Here is a 24,874-nt window from a genome sequence, read left to right as displayed (position 1 = left end):
TGAAACTTGAATAAAATATATTGTGCAAAGTGTAATTGTGTGGCCTGTAACTACCTAGCTCGTGAATATTATTTTATTTTCTTCTTTTGCTTTTGTATTTTTATTATATACTAGCAAGTAACACGTGCGTTGCACGTGGTGGATAAACGTTGTAACAAGTAAGTGAACATAAAACACTTATATTGAATGAAATCGAAAGAATCATTTTCTATTGAAAATTCATAATATAAAAAAATATTATCAAATTTTTTCTTATTTAATTTTCGGTTTTGGGTATCTCTATGTGACTGTTTTGTATAGGTTTCCTCATCATTTTAATGAAATCATCTATTTTTTCATTATCTTGAATTTTTATGGTTTCTCCTTTGAAACATGATGAATTTTGTTTCTTTTTATGTGGTTTTGTCATTTTCTTAGTGTTTGTTGTCTTCTTATCTATATGTTGTACTTGTTTTGTCCTTTCCTTTGCGTTCGTTCTTTACTCACATTTTGTATTTCATTGATGTTTCAGTTCTTTGTTTTCTTATCAGTATTTCTCTTGAGTTGTGGTTTCTCAAATCCATCCACAATTATTGTTGTTATTCCATTTTTAGTCGAGACAGACTTGTCTAATTTGAAAAGAAAATTGTGATCTTATTTTCTTGGTTGATCAAGTATTGTTAAATGATCCAAATTAATTTTTTATGCAATATAAAATTTGTAGTTATTGGCAATATGTGTTGGATTATTATAATATTATTCAAATAAATATTTTAATTTAATTCACCTTAGTATGCATGTCAATTATTTTTTGATAGAGCAACCAATAAATGTCTCAGCAACCTCTTCGAACAACGTCACCCTAGCTATTTCCTTTTCATCTTGAACCAGCATTGTTATCTGGTACTTGAAAAATTAATTGTGAGAAAGTATACAAAATAATTAAATGTTTTTAAGCATGTAAAGTTAATTATAGTTGCAATACCTTGGGACAATCTCGATATTCAGCTTCACAAAGTTTTGAACAAAACTACTTCCCTCCGGTGAATACCAATGTCATCTTGTTTTTGAAAATTATTTAATGATCGAATCTTCTTGATGATGCCAATGATACATGTGCATAATTATATTATTCGATTAAAAAATATACGTAAATATCAAAATAAATAAAATGGAAACATGCTTTGCTCATTAGTGTAACTTGAATTACTTGTTAAATGATCAAATTCTCTTAAGCGAAAATTAAGTTTGCCTAAATTTGGCTTCTTGCAACTCGGTGACTAAAGTTTTTTTTTTTTTTTCGTATTATCAACTAAATATTCGAGTTTACATTTGGATAACAAGAATTTATTTCCTTAACGATTAGATTTCATATAAGTAACATTTGTTACACTTTAAAAGCTGTTCAAATTGTTGAATAACATTTGAAAAAATCAAGTCATGTACCATAGTTTCCTGTAATTCCATATTCATATTGTTAGTACATAACTCGTGGTCCGAAAAGAATACTATTATCTGTTTTAAAGAAATATAGCATTTGAAAAGTAGTCACTTGTGCATTTTTGAAAGTTAACTTTTGAATAGTCTTTGAGTTATATCTTGTTGAAATTTGATATCTTTGTCGAATGATAAATACTTTTACTACTATATTTTTTTGATCATGTTGGAACATATCAATCAGCATTACATCAAGATTTGTCATTGTTAGTATGTCTTTACTACGGACGTGTAAAACTTTTCTTTGGCTAGTGAAGTGGGTGCATGGTCTGCCGTATATGATTGAATCTGATTTAAAATTGTTAATAACCATCGTGACAAATGATATTAAATATCTGCTTTGAAGTAATTTTCATTTATTTCATTAATATTAGCTATTTTTCTCTTCAGCTACCCCAATTATTATCTTCGTTAGACTAATTATGTGATATACAATTAAATATATAATAGTTGTTTATTAATTACACGTTACAAAACTTATGATAATTGAATATGTTTTGATTTGTTTATTATTATTTGAATATAGTGAAATCTTTATAATAATCTATTTAGCACTGATGATATTTATATGTGTTAAATTAAAGCACTTAATGTAGGACTTAAAAAGATAAATCACAATTAAATNTAAATTCCATTAATATATATGTAACAGAAAAAATAAATTATATATTCTTGTGTTAATATTAATAATTAATTAAAATCTATTAATTAAGAAAGACTTAAAAGACTCATATTTTTATATAGACTATGAATGTACACGTGCGATGCACGTAGGTGACTAATAATGAAAAATATTATCACGAGAATTAGATAATGTTTAAAGTCGTTTGAATAACATCATTTTATAAGTATTTATCAATCTAAATATATCAAAACATAATACATAAAAATACATGATGACAATAAATCATATATATTCACTTATTTATATAACATTTTTCAATCCGCGACATAATACAGCTCTCTTAAATGATAAATCAGCAAAAATATTTTTCATTCAAATATCATTCAAAATGAAAAAACAATAAAAATAAAATTAACAGAATAGTGAATTTACCAAAATCAAAACTAAAATTTACTTAAATAGAGTACACATACACAAACGTCAAATAAAATTTTCTTAATTTACTAAATTATCATAATAATGTTAAAATAAAATCATTAAACTTGTTATTAAGGTAAATATCACTTTTGTTTTTGCTAACTTTTAATACAGTACGAATTTTATTTAATTTCTATGTTTTTTTAGAATACATATTATAGATAATTAATTTTATATCAGAATCAATCATTTATAAATTAATATTGGTGATTAATAATTTAAGAGAAATAAAATTTTAACATAATACCACTCAAATAAATATATATGGTAAAAACATAAAGAAATAAAATAATATGTAATACTCAATTAAAAAATTTTATATGTAAAATTGTAATATATAACAAATGATAATAAACAATCAATATAATTCATATTTATTATAATGATTATATTGATTAAATTTTTTTTAAAGATTATATCATAAATTTAGTGTAAAATTTAGGGGAAAAAAGAAAAGAAGAATGTGTATTAAAGAGAAATAAAATTTTAACGTAATACCACTCAAATAAATATATATAGAAAAAAACATATATAAATAAAATAATATGTAATACTCAGTTAAAAAATTTTATATGTAAAATTGTAATATATATCAAATGATGATAAACTATCAATATAATTCATATTTATTATAAAGATTATATTGATTAAATTTTTTTTAAAGATTATATCATAAATTTAGTGTAAAATTTAGGGGAAAAAAGAAAAGAAGAATGTGTATTAAAGAGAAATAAAATTTTAACGTAATACCACTCAAATAAATATATATAGAAAAATATATATATAAATAAAATAATATGTAATACTCAGTTAAAAAATTTTATATGTAAAATTGTAATATATAGCAAATGATAATAAACTATCAATATAATTCATATTTCTTATAAGGATTATATTGATTAAAATTTTTTTAAAGATTATATCATAAATTTAGTTTAAAATTTAGAAAAAAAAAGAAAGAAGAATGTGTATTAATGTCCAAATATATATAAGATGGACAATGAATCACAAATATTGACTAAGAAACGTAAATAAATAATTTTTTTACATAAAATTTAGAAAATAAAAAAGAATGTGAATTAATGTCCAAATCTATCTAAGATGGACAATAAATCACAAAAAAAAACCCTTAAAAAGACATATTAATTTAATTTGCTAACTTAAATGAACAAGGAAATGTAAAATAATAATTTTTTTGGCATAAAATTTAGGAAATATAGAGGAATGTGTATTAATGTCCAAATTCATTTAAGATGGACAATGAATTACAAAAAACCCTTAAGATAACCTAATAATTTAATTGGCCAACTTAAATGAACAAGGACATATAAAGAAATTCACAATTGAAGTGGTATAGTTATATGTATATGTTAGATAATAGAAATAAATAGATTATATATTCTTGAATTAATATTAATAATTAATTAATTCTATTAATTAATGAAGAAAAATTATTAATTATTAATGAAAGACTTAAAATACAAATCACAATTCTAAAAATATTGGCTCAATAATAATAATAATAATAATAATAATAATAGATTAATATTAATAAGTAATTAAGATCTATAAATTAATAAAGTATTTGCTCTTTTATATAGGTAATAAATAATATATTAATATTAATAATTAATTAAAATCTATAAAATAATGCAGTACTTAAAAGAAAAAGCACAGTTAGGTATAATAGATAGGTAATAGAAATAAATAGATTATATATTCTTGAGTTAATTTTAATAATTAAGTAAAATCTATAAATTAATGAAGGACTTAAAAGACAATTCACAATTCTAAAAAGATTGTCTCTTTTATATAGGTAATAATTTATATAGGTAATAATAGATAATAGATTAATATTAATAATTAATTAAAATTTATTAATTATTAATGAATGACTTAAAAGACAATTCATAATTTTAAAAAGATTGGCTATTTTATATAGGTATAATATAATAGATTTTTTCCCTGTAGTTTTTTAGTTTTGCAATGACAGGGAGCATCCCGAATCCACAGCTTTCCGGGTTACTTACTGCCCGAACAGTCAACACTGAGTGCTTATAATCAATATAACCCCAAGATTGATTCCTTGGATTTTCTCCAAAAAGATGTGAGGACTTCTGACGGTCCTCCAGTTTCAGGTGGACAATCAAATGTTCTGTTTGTAGACGGACTTCCAACTGACTGTACAAGAAGACAAATACGACGTATCCTTGCTGTTTCATACTCTTCATATGAAACAGCTAACGTCCTGATCAGATTTTGGCTTTTTTCCCATCTCGTATTATTTAGCTACCATGGATTAGTCATTAGTGTTCTTTTCTTATGGTAGCTATACTTAAAAACCCCTCTCTCTCTCTCTCTCTCTCTCTCTCTCTCACACACACACATGTGTGTGTGTGTGTGGAAATTGAAGCACTCAACTGTAAGTTTGCCACTCGCCTAATCCTGTATCAGGATATCAGGACACGCCATAAACTCTGTTACTGGATTTTTAAACAGAGGCTCACGTCTATATTCATCTATATTGACATCAATGCTATTTTTCCACATCGTTGGCAGCGCGGAGACAAGGCCATGGCGCTCTGCTTTGTTGAATTCACTGATGCGAAGTGCGCACTCACTGCTCTGGAAGCCCTTCAAGTTTAGAGCTTAATCACAACCCATTTTGTTTTATTATAGGGCGAATGATCCATGGACCTCTTCAGTTTAAAAAAAATAAAAATTGGATGCCCATGCTCGTGCCATGTTAAGCAATTGGACTCGCAGGTTACAAATTTGATGACAAGAAACCAGGCTCTCATATTCTAAAAATCCATTTTGCACATTTTCCTTTCCCCTTACCATCTGAGGGAGGTAGAAGAGCGGCGATTTGGAGGTGTACGATAAGATTTACCTCCAAACAATGAAGATATTGGCACACACGATATTACTCTATTCGTATGGTGGCATCGCTATATTTTCTTGAATGTAAAGCGGTCTTCAAAACTGTCAGTGCCTGGATGTTGGAAATATCTTTGTTTTCATGTTTTAATTTTTAGTTAAGGTACGATTTAGCTAGCATATTCATGACTTGCTTGGCTTTAGTTTTTTTTTTTTTTTTTTTGTTACACCAAAACTTCGCTTCATTATGATTAGTAATCTTTGATGTCACGTCCACTATATGGAAATGGAATTGAAGGTCATATAGCTTTTGTTACAAGCTGGAAAAAACACACGGCTGAGAAGTGCTTTATAGAGAAAACATGCTTATAATCCATATAGTAAAGTTCAAGCAAGCAACGTTAAATGGCAACTTGAATCTTTGATATAGGATACACTGTTAAATACAAAGGTTCTCAAATCCTAGTGCTTACATCTATCTAAAATTCAGGTTTTACGGTTTTCCCAATACTGTTTGTGTGCAGGTTATACGATTGCACCTTCCACTTGGATTTGTCATGATGTCATAAATGAAAGTACACACCGGGAACTTTACGTGGGTATGTAGGGCAACCCATTCGTCAGCCAACTTGGTGTTGGCATAATAATGCCGCAAAATTACTGAAAGATGCATACCACACGTAAAAATAAGTGAATTATACAGGTCAATTGAGTGATTTCCCAGCCCATTCTCGTTGTCTTCTCTTTTCTCTTGCCTGCATTTTGTTGAATTTCTCATTTCCCTTCTCCAACAGAGTGTCATGCACCGCATAATCATTAGGATCATCACTGCGTGACATATTATCCTGCATAACGACACAAGCGTCTGTAAGTAATGGGTCCACAACGGCATGAAGTGAGCTGAAGAATACCTTGCCAGGCTCAGGAGCGAACCACAATGAAACTCCCATCCAATCGGTTGAATCATCTTCGCCGCCACCAGCATTTTCATCATTAGACGAGTTGGATTTGTTTGAGACGTGAAACTGAAATATATTTTAAATTATCATATTGCATTGAGGTTATAACATATGATTCTATGTTACAAATATACTTATTTGCATAATGAAATATGCGTGCTTAACTCCCCACTCCAATTTCAAATGGTTTTCCATGCACGGCACACACACAAAAAGAAGATTTGAACTCCTCAACTTGATTCTACTATTCCAACCATCAAATAGATATAATATATATAAGTCGAGCGAAAAAGGTGACTAACGATATTGCTATCTGGCCGAGAGGACAAGTTCGTGTTAGTGAGGTGGGGCCCGCTGAATTAAAAATTAAGAAAATTGATATCCCACATAGATTTTTTCTGAAAGCTGGACGAGGGAATTAGTTATTAATAGAGCTCAATTCCTTCAGTTATTGTATCCCAAAATCAAAAGTTTTTCAGCTTTGATAAATAGAGAGTGCATAGAAAAAAAGAGTGTATTTTTTTTCTTGAGTGCGGGAATTCTCTTGTGTGAGTTAGAGAAATTATTTTCTCGGTATACTCGGGTTGGGAGTGTGAGAAATATTGAGTGTATTGGTGTATACACTCGTTGTAATATTTCTTCAAGTTATAAAAGTTGCAGTGCTCCGTGGACGTAGCCTATATTGGGTGAACCACGTAAATCTTTGTGTTCTTGTTGGTTATTTTATTCCGTATTTTTGGGTACTATATTATCATCGTGGTCGGCATCGCTCCGGGGATGTAATTCCCCAACAACTGGTATCAGAGCCTTGTTGTGAAAATTCTTAAAAATTCTGAGTATGCTCTGTGGTTGCAGCTTTGTCTGATCTTCACATCAGAAAAGATTTTTTAGATTTTTTGCTAAGGCTAGAGAAGTGATGGCCGGAGATGATGGATCGGGACCGGGAATCAACAAGTTCGACGGAACAGATTTCTCGTTCTGGCGGTTACAGATAAGAGATTATCTGTACAGTAAGAAGCTGCATCAACCCCTATCAGGAAAGAAACCGGAAAAGATGAAGGATGATGATTGGGAGCTCCTTGACCGACAGGTTTTAGGTGTCATACGATTGACCCTAACAAAGTACGTGGCGCATAACGTGGCGGAGGCCAAAACCACGGAGGAGATGATGACCATTCTGTCAGACATGTACGAGAAGCCATCAGCAAACAACAAAGTACATCTCATGAAGAAGTTATTCAACTTGAAGATGGGAGAAGGTGCTTCGGTGGCAAAACACATAAATGAATACAACACGATTGTCTCCCAGCTGACATCGGTGGACATCAAATTTGATGATGAGATTCGGGCACTTATTCTTCTGGCGTCTTTACCAGACGATTGGGAACCGATGCGGGCAGCGGTTAGCAACTCTATTGGAAAAGGAAAACTACAACTCAATGAAGTTAGAGATCAAATCCTTGCTGAAGAAGTTCGCAAGAAAGACTCGGGTGAAGCAACATCATCGAGATCTGCTCTAAATCTTGATAACAGAGGAAGAGGCAGGAGTAGTGAAAGGAGTTCCAACCGATGGCGCGGTAGATCCAAGTCAAGAAGTGGAAAAGACAAAAACATCTTTGAAAAGAATATGAAGTGCTGGAGCTGTGGTGAGACTGGTCACCTGAAAAAGAACTGCAGATCAACGAAGAATAATGCCAATGCTGTCACTGAGGAAGTACATGATGCTCTGCTATTATACATGGAAAGCCCTGTTGATTCTTGGGTTATGGACTCGGGAGCTTCGTATCATACCACTGGTGATCGCGATGTATTTGATAATTACATCGCTGGCGATTAAGGAAAGGTTTTCCTGGCTGATGGAAAACCCTTGGAAATTGTTGGTATGGGTGATGTACGGATGAAGATGTCAAATGGCTCTGTCTGGAAAATCAACAAAGTCAGACATGTACCAAAATTGACACGCAATCTGATCTCGGTGGGACAGCTCGATAATGAAGGCCACAATGTGACCTTCGGTGATGGTTCCTGGAAAGTGAACAAAGGAGCCAGGATTGTTGCTCGAGGAAAGAAAACTGGAACATTGTATATGACTTCCAGTTGCAGAGACACAGTAGCAGCTGTGGATGCTGGAGCCAATTCAAGTCTATGGCATTATAGACTTGGACACATGAGTGAGAAGGGAATGAAGATGTTGGTGTCACAAGGAAAGCTACCAGAATTAAAGACTGTTGAACACCAACTATGTGAAAGCTGTATCTTTGGAAAGCAGAAGAAGGTGAGCTTTTCAAAAGGCGGTAGAGAACCGAAAGCAGCAAAGTTGGAGCTGGTTCATACTGATGTATGTGGACCATCTCCTGCGACATCCCTTGGAGGCTCGAGATACTATGTCACATTCATTGACGATTCGAGTAGAAAAGTTTGGGTTTATTTTCTGAAAAATAAATCTGATGTTTACGAGACCTTTAAAAGGTGGAAAGCCATGGTGGAAAATGAGACCAACTTGAAGGTGAAGTGCTTACGGTCTGACAATGGTGGAGAATATGAAGATGATGAGTTCAAGAAATTTTGTGCACAGAACGGGATCAAGATGGAGAAAACCATTCCTGGTACACCTCAACGGAATGGTGTAGCTGAAAGAATGAACAGGACCTTGAATGAACGCGCAAGGAGCGTGAGATTGCATTCTGGATTGTCAAAATCATTCTGGGCTGATGCTGTTAACACTGCAGCATATCTGATCAACGGAGGACCTTCGGTACCACTGGACTACAAAATACCCGAAGAGGTTTGGAGCGGCAAAGAAGTAAATCTTTCTTTCTTGAAAGTGTTTGGATGTCTATCCTATGTTCATATTGATTCAGCAAGCAGAACAAAACTTGATCCGAAATCAAAGAAGTGCTTCTTTATTGGTTATGGAGATAATGAGTTTGGTTATCGTTTCTGGGATGACCAAAATCGGAAGATCATTCGGAGCAGGGATGTAATCTTTAATGAGAAACTTCTGTACAAGGACAAGTCAGACATTGGAGCTGGAGATGAATGTCCTGAAGTCAAGAAGACTGATGAAGTGCCATTGACAAACATTCCTGTGAATGAACCGAAAACCAGTAACCAGGAAGATGAAGAAGAAACTGCACAAGATGATGACCCACAAACTCCGGTGATTGAACTCAGGAGATCTTTGAGAACCATTAGACCACCTGAGAGATACTCCCCTGCACTTCACTATATTTTGCTGACAGACAAAGGTGAACCGGAGACCTAAGAAGTGGCAATGCAAAATGATGATTCAACCAAGTGGGAGTTGGCCATGGAAGATGAGATGGATTCACTGTCATCCAATCAGACGTGGGAGTTGACAGAACTTCCGCAAGGCAAAAAGGCGTTACATAACAAGTGGGTGTACCGGTTAAAAGAAGAGCATGATGGTAGCAGACGGTACAAGGCAAGACTTGTTGTAAAAGGCTTCCAACAACGGGAAGGAATTGATTACACCGAGATTTTCTCTCCGGTGGTTAAATTAACCACTATCAGGACTGTACTTGGACTAGTGGCGAAGGAAGACTTACATTTGGAGCAGTTGGATGTAAAGACTGCGTTTCTTCACGGTGACCTAGATGAAGAAATTTATATGAAGCAGCCACAGGGCTTTGAAGTACGGGGAAAAGAGAGAATGGTGTGCAAACTTCAGAAGAGCTTGTACGGTCTCAAACAAGCTCCAAGACAGTGGTACAAGAAGTTTGATGGATTCATGAGTGAAAATGGATTCCTAAGGTGTCAAGCTGATCACTGCTGTTATGTGAAAAAGTTTGACGGTTCTTATATCATACTACTGCTATATGTAGATGATATGCTGATAGCTGGAGCTTGTCTGGAAGAAATTGATAAACTCAAGAAAGATTTATCAAAGGAATTTGCCATGAAGGATTTGGGTGCTGCAAAGCAAATCCTTGGAATGAGGATCTTTAGAGACCGGGTGAATGGATTCTTGAAGTTATCTCAAGAAGAGTACGTGAAAAAGATGGTTAGCAGATTTAATATGAATGAAGCTAAATATGTGAGTACTCCTTTGGCTAGTCATTTCAAACTAACCAAAACACAATCACCATCGACGGAGCAAGAGCAGGCTTATATGAATAAGGTTCCTTATGCTTCTGCTGTCGGAAGCCTCATGTATGCAGTGGTGTGCACAAGACCAGACATAGCACATGCAGTGGGAGTTGTGAGCAGGTTTATGAGTAATCCCGGAAAGCAACACTGGGAAGCAGTTAAGTAGATTCTCAGGTATTTGAAAGGTACTGCTAGTTGTTCTTTATGCTTCAGGAGATCAAAATTTGGCTTACAGGGTTTTGTCGATGCCGATATGGGTGGTGACTGGATGGCATGAAAAGTACTACTGGATATGAGTTCACATTAGGTGGTACAGTTGTAAGCTGGGTGTCTAAGCTGCAAAAGATTGTTGCGCTTTCGACTACTGAGGCTGAGTATGTTGCAGTTACAGAAGCTAGCAAGGAGATTATATGGTTGAAATCCTTTCTGGAGGAATGGGTCAGAAGCTTGAAGATAGCACATTATACTGTGACAGTCAGAGTGCTATTCATTTAGCAAAAAATCCTGTTTATCATGCTAGGACAAAGCATATACAGGTTAGGTACCATTTCATCATATCAGTGCTGGAAGATGGAGTCTTAATGCTGGAGAAGATTCCTGGAAGTAAAAATCCAGCCGATATGCTCACGCAGACGATAACCGTTGACAAACTGAAGTTGTGTTCAACTTCAGTTGGACTACAAGTATAAATGGAGATATATGAGCTGCTGCAATGGTGGTGTGAAGACATGATTGAAATCAAGTCTTCAAGTGAGATAAATGTTAGGTGAGGTGGGGCCCGCTGAATTAAAAATTAAGAAAATTGATATCCCACATCGATTTTTTCTGAAAGCTGGACGAGTGAATTAGTTATAAATAGAGCTCAATTCCTTCAGTTATTGTATCCCAAAATCAAAAGCTTTTCAGCTTTGATAAATAGAGAGTGCATAGAAAAAAAGAGTGTATTTTTTTTTCTTGAGTGCGGGAATTCTCTTGTGTGAGTTAGAGAAATTATTTTCTCGGTATACTCGGGTTGGGAGTGTGAGAAATATTGAGTGTATTGGTGTATACACTTGTTGTAATATTTCTTTCAGTTATAAAAGTTGCAGTGCTCCGTGGACGTAGCCTATATTGGGTGAATCACGTAAATCTTTGTGTTCTTGTTAGTTATTTTATTCCGTATTTTTGGGTACTATATTATTATCGTGATCGGCATCGCTTCGGGGTGTAATTCCCCAACCGTTCGATCTCAAGATTTACTGTCTCTGCCCTCTGGCGGCCACGAAGTTTCTCCTCTCCTCTGTTTACGTTCTTTTTTGTTTTGTTTTACGACAGATAGATTAGATTAAGCCCCATTCACACCCAACATAAATAAATATCAAGCGCAATTCTCTTCTATTCACTCTGTCTTTATTATTATGTAATAATATAAGAATATCTAGTNTATGATGTGTACATGTACATATTAATACTATTAATAAAAAGTAAAATTCCATTGAGTTCCGAGTTATAAACATTATTTGAATATTAATATCGATGATGTAAGTCTATACACAAACACAAATTCAATTCGAATCTAATCTAGAACCAAACATAGCCAAACGGAACGATCTTTGCCACTACTTGTTATAATGGTAATCCTTAATTCAAGCAATTTAAGGAATGGATTAAGAAGAAAAGCAATAACACCAAATGATACACGTACGTACATGTTAAACTGAAAGCCAAAAAAAAGAAAAGAAAAAGGTTCTTTAATTCTTTTGAAAATTTGTAGAAAATAATTTCTATCCTTATGGGAAGAAAAATTGCTTTAGGTGAATGCCCATCAAAGCTACAATCAATCATGTTACAATTTAATATATAATCAAGAGTAACTTATGCATAATCTCATCGATTATTGATCTTGCAACAATTTTTTGATGCAGTTTCATTCCTGTGCGGAGCCATTACCGGCAAGAAAACTCCACCACACAGCCAGTCCAAAACACCGAAAACAGAATACCCCGACTCCTCCCCGGTGAAGGAATCGTCTGCAGGATGGGACTCCCCAGAGGAGCAGCGGCCCAGCACCGCCAATCCACCACTCTCCGATCAAGAAGAGGTTCAAAATCTGCAGCAAATCCCACCACCGCCTGGGAGGCAGCACCACATGAGGGCAGCCTCCTGCCACCACCATCACAGCCGATCAAACTCCTCATTGTCGAAGCTCACGTCGAGTCTGAGCATGAGGGTTCTGACGGCGTCGTCGCGGCGGGAGGATTCTGGCAACAACAAGAAGATGATGAAACACGAGGACTCAATATGGAAGAAGACGATAATACTGGGGGAAAAATGTAGGGTTACGGATGAAGACGACGATACCATTTTGTACGATGAAAATGGGAACAGGATTTCAGCGTACCATCCGAAGAAAAACGCCGCCGGTGTTTTGTCTTTATCAAGGCAAACTTCACGCGCAGACCAAGATTCAGTTCCTCCAAGGTTAGGGGCACGCAACTAAGAATTGTCATCAAGGAAATGATCAGTGCAAGTTTAGGGATTAATATTTATTTTCATTAGATGTCAAAATTATTTGTACAACATTTTTTTGGATAAGATAATTGATGACTCAGTACGTACAAAGGCTTCGAAATGCATGGCTTATTTTTAGTTTCAGACAAAATTAAACTTGAGAAATAATGTTGCACTCTCAGGTTCAATAGAATATATATGACACATTAACCCAAGGAATTATGCCACTTTCTCATGCAACAAAGCGCATCAAATGATTCAAAATCTTATTACGTTTAATTATTTGTTCCTCCACCTCATATCAACACTGTTAATGGTCAAAAATTTGATTTCACCACCAACATTTTCTTAGACGAGTTTGTTGCTCAGAGTTTGTTTAGTACGATTTACAGGACTATCGTGGTTTGCAGGCTACTGCATTAGCCAAGATTGGCCAAGGATTTATTGAGTGCACACCAAATAACACACATATATATCGACTCGGCCAGAATAATTTTTGGCCCATTAAAATAAAATAAATTAGTGGATAAAAAAAATATTTTCCCTAATAAAGAGGGTAAAGCTCTATAGATTAATAATATTGGACCATGAACTCTTATTAATTTAAAGATGTATAATTCCTGATTTTATAGTGTATTTTTTTTATTTTATCAGCAAACATAAATTTAATTACATAAAAAAAAATCATTGTGCTTCTCTTATAGTTTCATGTATTATATTAATCCTTGAATTAAAATTCATTGCACACATTTTCAATTAGTTTAATTTTATTTCTAATTATTAATATATAATATCTTTAACGTTATAAGATAGTCATATAATACTACATTTTATACTAGTAATGGAATACACTGCACACGCTGTGTGTAAAATAGCACATCGTTTATTATTTATATATATTAGCATATCTTGACATGCGCGCATATTAATTTTTTATATTAAATAATATTTTTGTAAAACGTCTGCAGATATATTGAAACAGAAATTTTTTTAAATAGTTTCTTATATATTTTTTTAATATTAAATGTGAGATAATCATTTAAAAATTCAATAGTATATATAAAAATAAAAGAATATTTTATTGAGAAATGTAGTTATAGTTCAAAAAAACTAAAATAGAATTTTATGATATTATTTTATTAAATAAAGATGAAATATGTTTATAATTTATAGAGATATTTTTGGTTTATAAAACATTAAACAATGACCACAAAATTTGTTACTATTGGTCCTTCATGTGTTATAAAATGATATAGATATACGGTGTAGATATAGACATCATGGTATTTCTTGTAATGAATTGCGAAAAAATTCTCGTGTAAAATATTTAAAAATTAATAAAAAAAATTATATAGATTATTTTTATATGTTTTTTGTTTTTTTTATAATAACTTTTAAATGATATATGATATGATAGTTTGAATTTAGATAAGATTCAAATATATTATTTGCTGATAATAAACTTTATTTTAATAACAAATGTCAGATAATTAAACAAGAGTAAGTTTGTTATTGAATAAAAAGATGGATCATCATGACATCAAAATTTGTTAGTATAAATAAGATTGAAAAGTTCAATTTGTGCACTTCTATTTTATTAGTTTTAACTTGGATTCTTTTTTATTTCTCGAGTGAGTGATATGATGCGTCTTTTGTGTTTGTTTGTAGGAGTTTAGGTAACGATCGACCATATTTATTTAGTTGATAAAATGCGTTGATTGTGATGAAAAGACAGAAAGAAAGCGCTTTCAAGAAACGAAGGGAAAGAAAGAAATTGAAGCAACAATTGAAAAAACATGGAAGTACAGATCGTCTTACATTTCTAATCTAAAACTCTGAAACACCCCATCCAATTCTCTAGACCCTGCCTACTTAAAAAGGGCCATTGGGCTATATTTTACTGCACGATTACCCACTCATAAATGTGCCAAAAATTTCAAATTTGAGCTGTCTAAAATAGTTGAACCCATATATTCCGATAATTGTCCTGGACAAAATTTGCAAGAGAGAGATGATGATACGACCGACCGACCGACCGACCCATCAAATTTTTGCTGCAAGATTACTCATAATCAACCTTAATTATTTAGAGTTCATTGATAACCACCCTGAACAACCAGTAGGATTCGTCTTAGAAATAAATCAATCCAGAGCTATTGTTTCAAGAATGAAGCATTCAGGCCTCTTTCTTCCTCTTCAACTATTGTATTAGTACCTGCATCTGCAGAAAAAGAATGAAAAGACAGAATTGAGCTCATCGGTCGACACTTTCGCCTGGAAAATATTAAAGACCAAAAACACAACTGAATTTAACTAAGAAAAGGATACAGAGAGTTCGATTAATTATTTGCCTCCAACCGAGCTCACGTTCCCTGAAACCAAAAGAAGACAAGAAGCATATCATATATAGTTATAAAGGCACATCGATGCTCAGAATTGAAAATGAACCACACCATACCTAGTGTGGGAACCGTCAAAAGTGGCGTCGAGGCCAAAAAAACATCACATTCTTAGAGAAAATAACTTCTCCGGGCTCCAATTAAAGAAATTCCAACTGATCAACAAGCTCTTGTAGATCTTCATCCCACTCTGGAGTTTCAGGAACCAAATTTCCCACAGCTACGTCTGTCTGTTTATCAACGGCAGAGACTTCTTCAGCGAACTCAAGAACTGTAAGATCATCACCAAGAAACTTCTCCCATATTTCTTCCGTGGTAGGATTTAAACTTGCAACACCTGTGGAGGGAGTTTTCTCTGCACAAGCATCCTTTTCACCACTGCTAGATCCATCAAACATTGCAGCGGAAAGAAATGTTTCCATTTCCAGTCCAATATCTTGGAACTTCTCCTCATCTTGGTCTTCTTGAACATTCTCCGCGCTTGGACTCATGGTCAATCTCCTCTTTTGCCCAATTTCTATTCTCTTTGGATCTTTTTTCTGCGAATATTGGTCATAGTATTGCTGCAGGAACACTGGACTACTAAAGGCTTTCGCAAGAAAACTCATCATTTGCTGTTGTTTTGCCTCCGCGCAGTGTATCCTTTCTTCAATTTCCAGGATTCGCTCCCTAGACTTTTGCTGCTGTTGTTTAAGCTTCAAGATTTCCGCCATCAAAAGATTTCGATCTCTTTTCAGTCTTTCAACCTCTTCCTCCATTCCAAATAGACCCAGCTCTACACAAGAACCTTCACTTGGTTGAATAATGCTGCTTTGCACCAGGTTTCGTCTCCTTTTGATGGTTTTCAAGAGATGTCTCTGTCCTCCCAAAAACCCTCCATTGGCAAACTCCCATCTATCTGGATCAACTTTTCTAAAGCCCTGCAGATTTCAATATTTTAGTATCATCGTAAAACTCACACTATATGTGCTTCCAACTGATTAACATCAGAACCAGAGCAAAAAATCCATTGCAAGCATCGTAAATTATCAAATCAAGCAAATATTTTATTTTTTTTCCCTGCCAGCGCATTGAACTAAACTTTCGCTCACACTGGTAAATAGNAAAAAAAAAAAAAAAAAAAAAAAAAAAAAAAAAAAAACGATAGTCTTATCCAATAGCTCAAGGCATTATAGGTTTCAACCACCAAGTAATGAACATTTAGCACGTGTTGGCTTCAAAAAATATAGGTGTTGCACATGTTGATTCATCAGAGCGTCAAACTGAGCGGAGAAACGCAAGTCACTAGAACTAACAGAATGATTTATTGGAATGTATGCAAAGATTGTAGTAAACATAAAAGGCAAGAAAGAAATTTGAGACCTAGTTCTTGAAGACACTTACATAAGTGTTGAGTTGGCGAACGAAACTAGAGAAATTGCTATGCTTGAAGTGTCTTGGAAGCAAAGTGGATGAGAATTTATGAGAATCCCATACAATGAAGCTGTTCTTAGTCTTGCTCCAAGAAATCACCGAATCAGTTGAAGAATCCTCAACCATTTCAAAGATCTTGATCAAGAATGGAGGTGGGCCCATTTCATGCAGACCCTCCATTGGTCGTGGCGAAGAAGATGACGACGACGAGGCTGCACCACCAACGCCGCCGCCGCTGGTGTCGCGCTCCCCCTCTGATTTAGTTTTGACGCCTTCCATTGCCTTGAAGATCGAAACTTTCTTCGAAAAATTAATCCCCAGAATTGAATTGTGAGTTTATTTCGTTGGGTTTTGTGGTTTCCAGTGAGTGAGAGTGACTTTATTAGGGTGTGACCGTGGGAACGAAAGTTCTGGAAATTTGGAGAACAAAGTTTCAACTTTACTTGGATATTTCTTGGATTTGTCAGCATGTTTCAGAGTGGGCCTACTGCTGCTTTCCAAGATAGCTTGCCACAATCTGTGAAATGGTCTAGAACCTTCTAAAGACTTCATTTTTAGAATTACGAACTTCATAATAAAAAAGAAATGATAAAATTATAGGACAAAATGTTTATTTATTAATATAAAATTCCGGAATTAGGATCCGTCAACGAAATTAATTTAATTGAACAAAAATGAACGAGACATGTTTCTTTTATATAAACCCGTCAAGCCAATCCGACCGTATTGAACAAGACATGTTTTTTTATGAGTTCACTATGATGTACACCCCTCGGTTTCAGTTCATATCTCATCACAAAATGACCCACCCATAGGTATACATAACCATCGAATCAAACTCTGTTTTAGAGACCGCAATTACCTCTTTCGGCATAAATATTGGACAACAATACATAGTTTCGTGAATTCCATGGTTATAAGCTCCTCAATAGCACTCGGCAAGTGTCCATGTATTTCTGACACATGGAGAAGGCTTCGTTCTACCTCTTGCCTTGTTTGCTATCCGAATGAACTTGGAAACTTGAGTTTGATGATTGGAGACTGAATGAAAGTACCGGTTCTGTCGCCTGGTCCAGGTTCAATCCCTCAAATTAGTTTTGAACGTCCATCGATTTACCTACAATATGTTTGTACCATTTTTTAAATTTTGTTCCTAAATTATTCACACGCTTTTTATTTCCTTCGATTAATATAATGTTTCTTGTACAAAACAAAGAAATCAAGAATCCATCTTCTTCGCGGATCAACGAATAGCTCCTCCCATTTCCGATCACCTCTCACCTCAAATTTTCCCAATTTGTCCAAGTTTTGAAATTCTTATTGTGGCAGTTTTGAAGCTTGGAAAGGAAAGATTGTCATAATACTCTGTTGCCTGTAACTTCAATGAAATTCTCATTTAATCGGAAAGATTGTCATAATGCTCTGTTGCCTGTGACTTCAATGAAATTCTCATTTAATCGGGTTTGTTCTTTGGAAATTTAATATTCAATTTGTTGCTTGTATCCATTGAAATGACTACTTAATCACATATATCGTTTGGATGTTTGAGATTCAGCATGCTTTCACTCGCTGCTCTGCTCTTGTTTAGCGATTCCCTGCGCATTCCTATTATAGGTAAAAAGGCAACAATGTCAACTGAGGCAATTTAGCAATTTAGCTGCCCGAAGTTACAGAACTTCACCATATGCTAGAGGATGTGGTACATACCCTTTCTTTCCCAGCTAAAAATTTATGTTCAGCTCCTTGCAAATGTGTTATTATTTTTCTATCAAAATGACTGTGATACTTTCTGCTTCACGGCTTTGGCGAATGATAGCACATGGAGTGTTGCCATTTTAGATTGATAGATTTCTATTCAATTGTATTCTGATGATTTTTTTACTCTTTAAAGTTTGTTTTCCAGTATTTGTTTCTTCTGATTTTCTGTGGAATGCTACTAATGCGTGGCTGTGCTAATTGAACGATGAATGTGTTTTATGATGATTATATCTCATCACATATGTGGGTAACATGAACTTGGTTGAACTAGCATAAGAGTTGAATATGTAAATATTATTTGGCCTAGAATGAGCCAATTACTTTTTATACATAGCTTGCATGTGTCAAATTGCACATCTTTTGTAGCTCATGAAAGCATTCAGGTTTTCCCACAAAGCTCTGTTTAAACTAGCGATACTTTTACTTATTAATTATGCATTGATGAAATCTTTTGATAAATATTGTCTCCTTATTCTGAACAAGGCCATGGCATGTCATGGAAACACTTGGGATTGATAGGAACGTGACAGTCCTAGACAAGGGTGAAAAGGTCTGTAGGTTATTAAACCCATTCATGTCCTTGTGCGTTTTAAGTTCTAGCACTCCCTCTTTCACCTCTTTTGTTCCAAATGCACTTTGAAATTGATTTAATCTACTGCATCTTTATTTTGTTGTCATATTTGCTTCATGATTAACATGATTGATTTATCATAGAATATTCAGTAATGTCATGCTACTCCCTTGATTACATTCTGTTCCTACCTATTATACGCATTCATGCTTATCACTCTTTTGTTTCTCATGTGGTGCACAAACTTTCTAGTACTCTAGGAGCAGATTCAATTGGAAGGCCCAAAACTTTGGCAGTCTAGCTCGTAGATTGCGTGAAACAGATGGATCAAGTGACACTGCTTATCTTAAGGAGCTATATCGTCGAAATGATCCAGAGTCAGTCATAAGGATGTTTGAGAGTGAACCTTCGCACACTCTAATCCGCAGCTTTTGCTGAAAATGTCAAGGCTTTCGTGAAGGTTGATAGGCTTCATGAAAGTTAGCTTCTCAAAACATTGCACCGAGGTGAGGATCAAAAAGAAAATTTTTTCCAATAGTAAGACGTGTTTTTTGATGAATATATTCCTACCTCAGTATAGCTATATCGAATGAACTACTTCCCATTGTTTTGTAACTCCTCTTCTGTGGTTACAGATTTTGTTTTGTCCCTTGAAAACTTATATTTTAACTGAACTTTTATGTAAGAATCTCAGGTGCTACTAGCTCGCAAGTGGATAAAGAAAGTGTTGGAGCACTTTCAGCTTTTAGAAATTCGGGGAAATCTTCCAAAGATGGAATTCGGGGTACTGCAAATGCGCCTATACATATGGTGACCGCGGAAGGAGGTCACTTTAAAGAGCAGTTGTGATGGACTGTCCGTGCTTTGGGTTTGTCATTCCTTTTAATTTCTGGTATTGGGGCTCTAATTGAGGATAGAGGAATTGGCAAAGGTATTGCCCTATGATTCAGTTTTGTCTCTAATTAAATGATAAATAATATGCTTCTCACTTTTCTGACAGGGCTTGCTTTACATGAAGTGCAGCCTAGTATGGAATCAAATACAAAGTTTAAGTGAGGTGAAGGGAGTTGATGAGGCAAAAGCTGAACTGGAAGAAATTGTTCACTATCTTCGTGATCCCAAGGTATTGCCTTTATGGGTCTATTGTTTTGTAAACCCTCAAATACACGCCAAAAGAATGGAGTACTTGTGAACATATTGCGGTTTTAAATGTTGGTTCACGGCAATTGTTTAAGTAGACTAGCATTTAACATGATGCCGAGGGATTTGACTTTAGACCTTGTGTGTTTACTCTAAATAAGTTTGGTATATGGCCACTGTTCTAAAACTCGGGCTAAGAGAGTGGCGCCGACCGCACCGACAAGGTGTTAGGCGGCAAGCGGGCCTAGGCATTTAGTGTTGCTGCTCTAAAAGCTGCAATGGATGGTGCCAAAGCAGTGACCATGTTTGATCTAGAGCATGCGAATGACAAAATTATGATGGGCAGTGAAGGGAAATCAGCCGTTATTTCTGGAGAATCACGGAAACTAACAGCATACCACGAGGGAGGAGATGCCCTGGTAGCGATTCATACAGATGGTGTGTTACCAGTACACAAAGTAACTATTGTTCCACGAGGTAAGTTGCCAGAGAAGGATGAAACGAGCATATCTCGTAAACAAATGCTTGCTCGTCTTGATGTCGCAATGGGTGGCAGAGTAGCTGAAGAGCTCATTTATGGGGAAAGCGAAGTGACTTCAGGTGCGTCCAGTGATCTTCAGCAGACGACACACCTTGCTCGAGTAATGGTAACCAAGTACAGGATGAGCAAACAGGTGGGCGTGGTCACTCACAACTATGATGATAATGGTAAGAGCATGAGCACCGAGACTCGGCTCCTAACTGAGCAGGAAGTCAAGGAATTCTTAGAGAGGGCATACAACAATGCCAAAACGATTCTATCCATGCATAACAATGAGCTTCACGCCCTCGCTAATCAAGACCTTGCTTAACCAAGTGAACTCTCAGCATACTCAACAGCAGCAGATCATCGCAACACTAAACGGTGGCAATTCACAGTCCACAGCTCTCCCAATGACACCAAATGCAGCTGCCAAAACCAAAGTGATTGCCCCTGTAGGATCTTAGCATGTACATGCTTCAGTAGTAGCAGTGGCGGAAAGAAGAGGTTCTATGTGGAAGATTCGGGCTATTCAACAAAGGTGCTTAGTGGTATATGACGTGCATATGCTTGGTTATTTGCTTGAAATCTTTTTGCCCTGTGAAGAATGATTGCAGTTCGTATTGCTGCCAATGCGGGCATTGATATGTAGCTTTTAAATTAAGGTTGAAATTCGAATAGGCAAACGGCAATGAATTCTCTTTGTTCCAAGTGTCGCCATTGAACTATTATTATCCTCCTTGTTCATCTTACCATCAACTTTACACACCCAATTGCATAAATTTTTTTGTTTCAGAAACAATCACTGAATTACCAATGATATTTTGGACCGATTCATGAACAATCTGTACCTGCGCCGAATATGAATTCAAAATCGGTTGGTTTACAATGTCAAGTAGGATTTTTCCAAGTGTTTCTTAAAATAAAACGCTAACGTATGTAGAATATGTTTTAGAGGACTGTGTGAAAAAGAAATCCAAGCCTAAGCCGGCCGAACTCCGCGTTGTGTTGCCGCACAAGTAGTCAGAATGTACGGGTTCTCGTCTCTAGCTTGTTCGTGTATCATTTGCCTTTGTTTCTTTTCTATTTTTCAGTATAAAAATAAACATTGAAACTCGAGCTTCAATGATTGCACGCAGCGGAAATGAAAACAAATTCGATTTTATGTGGTTATATTTCCGTTGTCTTCTTGTTTAAGATTCGTATATGAACATTGTAGCAGTATTAGATTATTTAAGAAATTTAAATAATATATATTTACATCTACTTGTGCCACTACCACTTATATTTAAATAGTTTAATTTAAAACTTTCGGTGCTTCCTGAATCATAGCCCATAGGGAGTTGAGAAGCACGATGAATTTGGCTAGAAAGAATTGAAGAAAGGATATGCTGTCATGCTTATATTCTTGGGATCCAAAACACAGTTTCCCATTCTATAATAATAATAATAATAGTAATAATATTGAGACACATAACATTCATAACCTTTCTAATAAGATCTACAAATATTATTTTCAGACACACAATCATTGATTTAAATTGACGACGTGTATATAAAACATTCTTATTTTAGAATATCAAGAAATAACAAACATCTCATGTGAATTTATGTGCAAAAAGAATAGAAAAGTAGCGAAACACAGCTCTTCCTTTACCTCTTCATTTCACGCACACAGAAACACACTTTTTGGGATCAGTTTCTCCATCTCTCCCTCACTTCGATGAGATAAAAAGGGGAAAAATCCCATCTTTTTCTCAACCAGAGAAAGGGGAGAAGGGATAAAGGAAAGGATTTTTTCCTCAGATCTCTCACTCTCTCCTCCATCTCTCTTGCTTTCACTTTCTTGCATCTTCAGTGGAAAATGGGTGTCCAGAAAAGGTACATTACATCAGATGAGCTCAAAACCCACAACAAAAGAGGGGATCTTTGGATCTCAATTCAAGGGAAAGTGTACGATGTTTCAGAATGGGCGAAAGATCACCCTGGCGGCGAGTTACCGCTCTTGAATCTTGCGGGCCTAGATGCAACTGATGCATTTGTTGCTTATCATCCAGGCACAGCCTGGCAGTATCTTGACAAATTCTTTAACGGGTTTTACTTGGAAGACTACTCTGTGTCCGAAGTGTCCAAGGATTACAGAAAACTAGTGTACGAGTTCTCTAAAATGGGGCTTTTCGAGAAGAAGGGCCACGGGGTTTTGATTTCAATGTGTTTTATGGCGTTGCTGTTTGCTGTGAGTGTTTATGGAGTGATTTTCTCTGAGGGTGTGCTGTTGCATTTACTCTGTGGTGGTTTGGTGGGATTTCTTTGGATTCAGAGTGGTTGGATTGGGCATGATTCTGGTCATTATCAAGTGATGATGACTCGAAAACTCAACAGAGTTGCCCAGGTTCTGTCTGGGAATTGCATCGCAGGAATCAGCATTGCTTGGTGGAAATGGAACCATAATGCTCACCACATCGCTTGCAACAGCCTCGATCACGATCCAGATCTTCAACACATCCCGTTCTTCGCCGTGTCTTCCAGGTTATTTAACTCAATCACTTCTTGCTTTTACGAGAGAAAACTGGAATTTGACACTTTGTCAAGATTCTTGGTTAGCTATCAGCACTGGACATTTTATCCTGTGATGTGTTTTGCTAGGATTAATTTGTATGCACAATCAATCTTCTTGTTGTTATCTAAGAGAAAAGTGCCCAATAGAGGGCAGGAGCTATTAGGATTGCTGGTGTTCTGGATTTGGTACCCTTTGCTTGTTTCTTGTTTGCCCAGTTGGGGTGAAAGGGTGATCTTTGTCTTAGCGAGTTTCACGGTTACGTCTACTCAACATGTTCAGTTCTGTTTGAACCATTTCTCATCTAATGTTTATCTTGGATTGCCTAATGGAAAAGATTGGTTTGAAAAGCAAACAACTGGAACTCTCAATATATCTTGCTCGTCTTGGATGGATTGGTTCCATGGTGGATTGCAATTCCAAATCGAACATCATTTGTTCCCTAGATTGCCTCGATGCCATCTCCGGAAAGTCGCGCCCTTTGTAAAGGAACTCTGCAAGAAACATGGATTGCCTTATAACAGTGCATCGTTCTTGGAGGCGAATGCTATGACTATCCAAACACTTAGAAATGCTGCGTTGCAGGCTCGGGATTTCTCCAAACCAGTTCCAAAAAATCTAGTCTGGGAAGCTGTCAACACTCACGGTTAAATCCAGAGAATGCTGTCCGCATTTATTTATGCCTATCTCACAATTGGCTTGCATTGTTTCTTGAACAATTTTTAAGCATGACAAGTGATGTTCTTGTCGAACAATGTTGAACATTTTATTCAGTACTTTGAGAGCTTCAAAATGTTTGTTTCAATATGTAGTGAATGCTGTCTGATCTTGATTGCTTGGAAGAGCGCATTTCTCAATTTATCATATGTAATATGGGTTCCTTAGTTCTTACTTTTAATGCAGTAGGCTAGAGGGTGACTATCTGGTTGAGTTCGATGCTCAAATTAAACTCTGAAGAATAGTTTGAGCAAACAAATTTAGCTATCACAGTAAGTCAGCAACAATTAATTTAGTTTTCAAGTGTGAGTTTAGTTTTTTAGTCTGGCTGCATGCATTTTTATTGGAACAATAGCAATTNAAAAAAAAAAAAAAAAAAAAAAAAAAAAAAAAAAAAAAAACCAATTCCATCCGGTACAGCCTGGAATTTGACACTTTGTCAAGATTCTTGGTTCATGTGATGTGTTTTGCTACGAGTAGATCCAAAAAACCTACACTCTTCCCTCTACCATACTGTCCATACATGCTTTAATAATGGAATGGACACAGCTGTGAATATACCAAGAAATGTGGTCCAAATCCCAAAATAGCAAAAAACAAGGGAGTTTTTCGAAGTGTTTGGATAGTCATAGCGTGGCAGTGTAATTCAAGCGATTGGACTTCGAATTGGCTGGGCCTGTGGTAGTTTTATTCTTGGCCCATTATCAAATGGTTGCATTATTGTTCATTTCATTTATTATTTTCTTAATAATATAATAGTAACAGTTATTTATTAATTAGAA

The 24,874-nt window shown here is 35.2% G+C and overlaps 3 protein-coding genes and 2 pseudogenes across 4 annotated transcripts; 4 read left to right on the top strand and 1 right to left on the bottom strand.

Annotated features, from left to right (window-relative positions):
* Positions 1 to 12,232: 12,232 nt before the first annotated feature.
* Positions 12,233 to 13,183, top strand: LOC140961333 (uncharacterized). Its single transcript, XM_073419788.1, has 2 exons — positions 12,233 to 12,320; positions 12,432 to 13,183. The coding sequence occupies exons 1-2, from the start codon at positions 12,299 to 12,301 to the stop codon at positions 13,004 to 13,006; spliced, it is 597 nt and encodes a 198-aa protein (XP_073275889.1). The 5' UTR covers positions 12,233 to 12,298; the 3' UTR covers positions 13,007 to 13,183.
* Positions 13,184 to 14,755: 1,572 nt separating this feature from the next.
* On the bottom strand, positions 14,756 to 17,230 carry LOC140961332 (heat shock factor protein HSF30). Of its 2 annotated transcripts, XR_012172332.1 has the most exons (3): positions 16,800 to 17,229; positions 15,476 to 16,336; positions 14,758 to 15,389 (listed from the first exon to the last, which is right to left on the bottom strand). XR_012172332.1 is itself a non-coding variant. In XM_073419787.1 (2 exons), the coding sequence occupies exons 1-2, from the start codon at positions 17,106 to 17,108 to the stop codon at positions 15,557 to 15,559; spliced, it is 1,089 nt and encodes a 362-aa protein (XP_073275888.1). In that variant the 5' UTR covers positions 17,109 to 17,230; the 3' UTR covers positions 14,756 to 15,556. The 2 variants fall into 2 exon arrangements, 1 of the variants encoding a protein (XP_073275888.1); XM_073419787.1 differs by having other exon boundaries at positions 14,756 to 16,336; positions 16,800 to 17,230.
* A 1,040-nt stretch (positions 17,231 to 18,270) lies between these two features.
* LOC140961124 (ATP-dependent zinc metalloprotease FTSH 4, mitochondrial-like) lies at positions 18,271 to 20,103 on the top strand (annotated as a pseudogene).
* A 67-nt stretch (positions 20,104 to 20,170) lies between these two features.
* On the top strand, positions 20,171 to 21,375 carry LOC140961123 (ATP-dependent zinc metalloprotease FTSH 4, mitochondrial-like; annotated as a pseudogene).
* A 1,070-nt stretch (positions 21,376 to 22,445) lies between these two features.
* On the top strand, positions 22,446 to 24,273 carry LOC140961728 (acyl-lipid (9-3)-desaturase-like). Its single transcript, XM_073420396.1, has one exon. It carries the CDS (start codon positions 22,683 to 22,685, stop codon positions 24,024 to 24,026), a length of 1,344 nt encoding a protein of 447 aa, XP_073276497.1. The 5' UTR covers positions 22,446 to 22,682; the 3' UTR covers positions 24,027 to 24,273.
* Positions 24,274 to 24,874: the final 601 nt, after the last annotated feature.

Source organism: Primulina huaijiensis, chromosome 16 (genome assembly GCF_012295235.1).
Source record: "Primulina huaijiensis isolate GDHJ02 chromosome 16, ASM1229523v2, whole genome shotgun sequence".
NCBI lineage: Eukaryota > Viridiplantae > Streptophyta > Magnoliopsida > Lamiales > Gesneriaceae > Primulina > Primulina huaijiensis.
This window is presented reverse-complemented; position numbering and strand designations above follow the sequence as displayed.